The 6,000-nt window shown below is 43.9% G+C and overlaps 1 protein-coding gene across 4 annotated transcripts in view; it reads right to left on the reverse strand.

Moving 5' to 3' along the window:
- PRRG1 (proline rich and Gla domain 1) overlaps positions 1–335 on the reverse strand; it is a 35,197-nt gene extending 34,862 nt beyond the window's left edge. For 3 of the 4 annotated variants that reach the window (XM_037377307.1, XM_037377304.1, XM_037377308.1), the window contains exon 1: positions 197–335. In XM_037377307.1, the coding sequence (XP_037233204.1) occupies positions 197–332 (136 nt within the window). In that variant the 5' untranslated portion in view covers positions 333–335. The remainder of the gene's footprint in view (positions 1–196) is intronic. The other variant, XM_037377306.1, reaches the window with a different exon arrangement.
- Positions 336–6,000: the final 5,665 nt, after the last annotated feature.

Below are 6,000 nucleotides of genomic sequence, written 5' to 3' on the forward strand. Positions count from 1 at the left end.
TGGGCGAGAAGGCGCCGCCTGCCAGTCCCGGCCCCCACCCCGCGGCGCGGCCGCCCGCTCCGCTCCCGGACACCCCGGCCCGGTCCGCTCTCCGCCGCCGGCCGCGCTGCGCCCCTCCGCCCAGCCCAGCCCGCGGGACGTGGCAGGAGCCCCCACAGCGGCGAAGCGCCGCCCGCCCGCGCTGCTCCGCACTCACCGGCTGCCGCCCGAGCGGGGATCCGCCGAGAGACGGTGTGCGGGCGGCGGGGTGGCCGAGTGCCGCCCGCCCCGCGCTGCCGCCGCCCCGCTCGCTGTCCCCCAGCTCCGGTGCGTGCTCCGTGCAGCCGGCGCATGCGCCGCGGGCAGCTCCCCGCGCCGGCCGCCAGGGGCCGCGAGCGGAGGGCGCCCGCCAGGCGGGGCGAGCCCGGCAGCCGCCCGCGCCCCGGGAGCTGCGCGCTCGCCGCCGCCCCCGGGCCCCCGCCGCCCCCCTGCCGTGCCGTGCCGTGCCGTGCCGTGCCGTGCCGTGCCGTGCCGTGCCGTGCCGTGCCGTGCCGTGCCGTGCCGTGCCGTGCCGTGCCGTGCCGTCGGCCCAGGCCCTTTCCCGAGCGGCCCCGGGGGTCTGCGGCCCCGCCGCCGCCCCCGCTGGTGACCCCCCTCGGCAGTCGACAGGGGCCCGGCGGACCCCGCAGACGGCGCCGCCGCCGCGGCCCCCCCGCTGCCTGGCCGAAACGCTCCACCGGCGCTTCCAGCCCTAAAGTTTGTATCAGTCTGTATGTATAGATACGCGCAGCCTTTCCGCGTGGTAGGGAAGTCACTTATAAATCTTTTTTTTCCCCTGACAATTGTCACCCTTGATGGAGAGCTAAAAATGATGCGAAAAGCTCTGATGTTCCCCCTCGCTGTGTCCCCAGGGTCCTGCGCGGGCCCTGGGTCTTGTGTCCCGCAGGCCTGGGCCTTTGGGTGCGCTCGGATTGCACCCCCCGCCAGACGCATTTCAGGAGCCCTAAAACCTCATCTTCCACATTAAAAGTCAAGGATAGGTTCATTTCTTTGCACTGCCTAGAATTGGTACTAACTAACTTTTGGTCCTTCATCTGAAACTGCGGGGATTTTTAGCGTAATTTTTTTGTTGCGTGAGTAATACCTTCATTTTCGCCTCCCGGATTTTTAATGGATGTGTACAGAAAGAGGGTAAAGCTGCTTAGAAAATTCGTATCAAATTAACAATCCCTACCTGACTTCAGAGGTGCTGTTGTCAGTGGTGCAGTGGCCTGGTTATAAATGATTTAGGAATGATTCACAAAAAGAACAGCTTGGCTTGCCAGAAAAGAGATTGAGGTCTGAATGGCGTAGAGTGTAAAATACCATTTATTCCGTCAAAATGGAAGTGAAACCCCCTATAAATACCTAGTGTTTTTTTGAAATTTACATTGCTGCTGCCCTCATATTCATTGCTCTGTGGCTTCAATTTTTAGTGGATTACTAGTCTGTATACCTGTACTATTTACTTCTAATTTATATTAACAGACAACTGAAAATCAGCAGAAAAAGGAATGAGGTAATAGTACAGTCACAGAGACATTTAGGGAACAGAAAGACGAGACACAGTTTGCAATAGTTCAGACATGTCTCAGCTTCTTTAATGTCTCTTGACCTATAATTAAAAGTTAATGTTTTTGTATATGTCAACCGAGACCTGACTCTGAAACCATCAGCATTTAAACAAAAGAAATTGCATTAATATGTCTGACAGTACTTTGACACAATTACCTAGAAATTCAAATCCCTTGAATCAATGGGAGACAAAATACCTCTGCTCTTTGAAAGCTGGATGGGGCCCTGATAATGAATGGCCATTACTAAGTCCTGTATAAATTTCATATGTAGTTGAATCAATCAGGGTCACGATCCCGTTTAAGGAGAGAGAGGAAGATAAGGTAGTTGATAATTGTTAACATTATTATCATACGTAATATACCTTTCCTAGTTCAGTTTTCTGTTTCTGAGTCTTTAGTACCCTCCACTGGTGTTTCTTACAAGCTTTTCTAAATAAAACAGACTTTACTCCGCAGAGCATAGTCTTTCCAATGTTTTGAACTGATACTCAAAACTACTCTGCAGAATTAGTTCCAGTTGGATATTAAAAAGTATTTCAATAAAGCCCTCAATGTTATCCATCCATTCATGTCTGTGAAGGAGAAAATTGTATCAAAAAAAGAATGGTTCAGCTAAACAGAAAATTTAACATTGTCCATATAATTAGGTTTTCATTTATTTGTTTAAAGCATTGATTTTTATAAACTCAAGACTATAGGTCAAAAATCCTAGAGGGAGGAGAAAAGGGGCTTTGAAAATTATAATAATTGTATTATGTTCTCTATAATACAACACCATTAGCAGTGTAACACTCTGATACATGAAAGGCTGGGAAGGCGACACACACACTGTACAAGCAAAGGCTGTGTATAGAGAAGAAAAAAAGAATGTCCCAGATAATTTTCATGTTTCATTTTGTCTTATGTTTGTCACAGTAAGATGTATATTTAGTGAACATGGATTCTTATACACTTATGGTGGGTTTTTTACCTTTTCCACTTGGAAAAGTTGTAAACAAACTTGTTTGATCTCTTGACAAATATCACCTTTGTAAGTGACATACACTTTCAGCCATCTGCAGAGACAAAAGAGGTTATTCCTGAGTCATTTCTGAAGTCCAGGAATCCCTGGTTGCAATAATTACCTTGGGGTATGAGCAATTTTCATGAACTACAACAATCACCAGGCATTTTAGTTTGTTCTGAACACTAAGGTGTGCTGAGATGGTTTCATTGCTGGAAATAAATAAAATTGTTTTAAAGTTACTTCAAGTTGTTTCAGTTGCCCCCCATTTGCAGCCAAAGTAGTAAAATATTTGCCAAGAGAACACTGACATGTTAAGGACTGCCCAAGTGGCATGACAAAAACCATGATTTTCAAATGCTGAGAGTCGGATTTTTCAAGGAATGTTTTAAGTTTTGCTGATAGCAATTCAAAACTGAAACTGAAAATATGAAATTTTATATCCAGTGTTGACAGATTTTTTACCTCAATTTCTCTTTCCAAAGTAAAAGTTTACTTTTTTGCATCAAATAAGTTGTATCAGTGAAAAAAACACTATGATTGATTATGTTGATTATACTTTTTAGGACTAGAAAAATATCTTCAGTGTTATGAAGAAATTCAGAGAAGACGTAAATACATTTAGAAAAAAGGTACATTTTAGATTACGGTATTGCAATTGCTTTTGACATACAGATAACTTTATATTCTATTTACAGTTTCGTCTGAATCATCAGAATGTCTTTTCTTGAATTTTAGACAAATAATTCACTAATCTAATGATTTATTTATTTTCTAAAATGAAACTATATTTTGTAATTCAATGTACAGATACCAGTTAGGCTTAAACACAATAAAAGTAAAAGGGCATTTTCTGACTCAGCTGCAACTTTAAAAATATTTTACAAAATAAATTATAGGAAAGGTACAAATTTTAGAATCTGTCTGTATCTTAGACTAGAGTGTTTTTCAGAATAATGGACTCAAGTACTAAAATAATACCACTTGGAATTTCCATGGCATGAACAAAAAATAGTGGCAAACTCCATTAGGTTGCTTGAGAGAGTAAGATGCTTTCCTTGGGATGGTCTCATCTGACCTTTTGCATTTTCTTGTAGGCGATTTGGACTAATTTTCATGGAAAATGCTGAATTTCTCTTCCTGCCAGCCACAGCCTAATGCAGGTACTGCTGATGCTATTGTCCCGGTTGGTAAGTGAGATTGGGAATATCTAGTGGCTCATTCTGGCCCTCTCACAAGACAGCAGCAGAGGCAGTCCGCTCTCCTCATCTCAGCCTCTTCCCTTCTACTGTGTGAAGCAGCAGCTGTTCTGGGTGCTTCTTCCTGTCCTTTCCCCATAGTTGGCTGTAACATGGAAATTGTTTGGCAAATAGGTGTCATTGGTGGCAAATAGGTGTCATTGTTAGACTGCAGCATTTGGAGTTCTGAATGTATGTATGGCTGAGTCATGAAACTTGGATTTGAGTCCTAATCCCAATGCTGCCAAGGCTGGCCTGTTCTGAATCTCGAGCTCAACATTTTCTTTGGTGTCTTGACACCTGATTCTAGTGCCATGATGCCTAATGACAAAGCGCTTTCCAGGGGTCCCCATTCTCTGTTATTCCCATCAACATCCGTCTGTTTTCTTCCAAATACATAACCATCAAAATGGCAAACTGTGATACTTCTCAATTATGAGATCAGAGGTGAGAGCTCCTGTGTCCACACACACCTCTGAAAATTGTTTGTGGGGAACTGCCCAGGTCATCCATGCACCTCTGACGTGCCCCATGAGCATCATGCAGACCTCTCTGGAAGTCTGGAAAGAGATGTGCACCATGTGAAGAAAAGAGAAGTCAAAGGCATATGTGTAGGCAAGGCCTGAGAAAAAGCACCAGAGAGTTTTCAGCAGAAAGTACAGGGCCGTGTTGCTACTACCTCCTAAATTACCTGTGGGAATGCTGAACAAGTTCAGCAATTTCTGTGGAAGCTCAGATTCATTAGGGGGCAGGTGAATGTGAAAGAAAGTACAGCTGAAGTACAGTTCTTGTGGTGGAAGGCTGCTTGGAATGTAGAAGACAGCAAAATAATGAAAAGTAGACTTGCAGGGCAGAGAGAGACATGAAATCTGACCCAGAAACCGTTGTGGAGAAAGGAGAAGCTCTGACAATTATTAAATTAATCTGTAAAGAATGAAGGAAACTCCCAGCCAGGTACAAGCTATGTGGATGCCTGGAATTCAATGATTTCCCTACCGGTTAGCTGGACGATGGAGACAGGCACACACCATTGTAGGTTAAGTCTTCAAGAGTTGTGAATTTACATCTGCCTTTCTTTGGAAGGCAGGGAGTTTTTCTGTAATAATTTACGAATGCTTGCCACAGTTTGTTTGATTATGTAGTATTCAACCATATCTATTCAACTTAATGGGAGGTGGTTGGGTAGTAACCAGGAAAGGCAATAGATGGAAAAAATTATTTATAAGGGATAGGAGACAATATTTAACTTCATAATTATACAGTACTTTCTTCCTTGATTCCAGATGCATTGCACAGTTTGTTTGTAAAGGCTTAGAGCCAAAAGCTCAAAAGGGCAACGAAAAAGTTAAAGACGAGTCTGTGAACAGAGGACAAGAAATGTCACAGCCATCTCTGAAAAGAGCAAGCTGTCGTTGAGCCTTGCTGAAAAAAAGTGGAGGCAAAAAAGCAGACTGATCCTTAAGTAGAACTAATTGTGGAATCTTACAGTTAGGCAGAGTTTCTCCTCAGAAATTAATCAATTTTTAAGGATATAGTTTAATAAAATTTCAATTAGGAGAGGTATCTTTTTTCCAGGGTTGAATTTCCAGACAGCAAGAGACCCATTAGTACAGGTAATAGATTGGCTGTGTGGGTACTTTCCTTGGGTTTTTGAAAACAAATTCAAATCCCTGCTCTTCTTCTTCCCATACATGAGGTGGGGAAATATTTAGGTCCCACTTCTTAGAGATTTGTCACTTTATATAAATAATGAAGTATTCACCAAAACAGTAGTAGTAAACCCTCCTGAAGTTCCTAACTTCCTGTTAAGCTGAATGACCCCCAGTTTTCATGAAAAGGTCTTAAAACTCTTTTTTCCCCCCATCTTCTGCTGCAGTATAGGAATAGTTTTGATGTTTTATGTAATATCTGCTTTCATTTCTAAAAAGTCAACAGTCATTTGATTTTAAAAAGATTGTCGTAGGCAATTACACAATGGCTTCTAAATCCAGGGTACCTTCAGGAGGTCCACTCCCAAGTCCTGAAGAAAAGTGAAAATCCAGCCAGACCTTTCTGGGGTGAATATCGTTATCATGCAGCCCAGGAGCAGGACAAGGAGTGGGAGAAACAAGCATTCCAGCTGAAGGGAGATGGAAATCCAAAATGTGTTGCAGTAAAAGGACTG

This window comes from Falco rusticolus, chromosome 2 (assembly GCF_015220075.1).
Source record: "Falco rusticolus isolate bFalRus1 chromosome 2, bFalRus1.pri, whole genome shotgun sequence".
In the NCBI taxonomy this organism is placed as follows: Eukaryota; Metazoa; Chordata; class Aves; order Falconiformes; family Falconidae; genus Falco; species Falco rusticolus.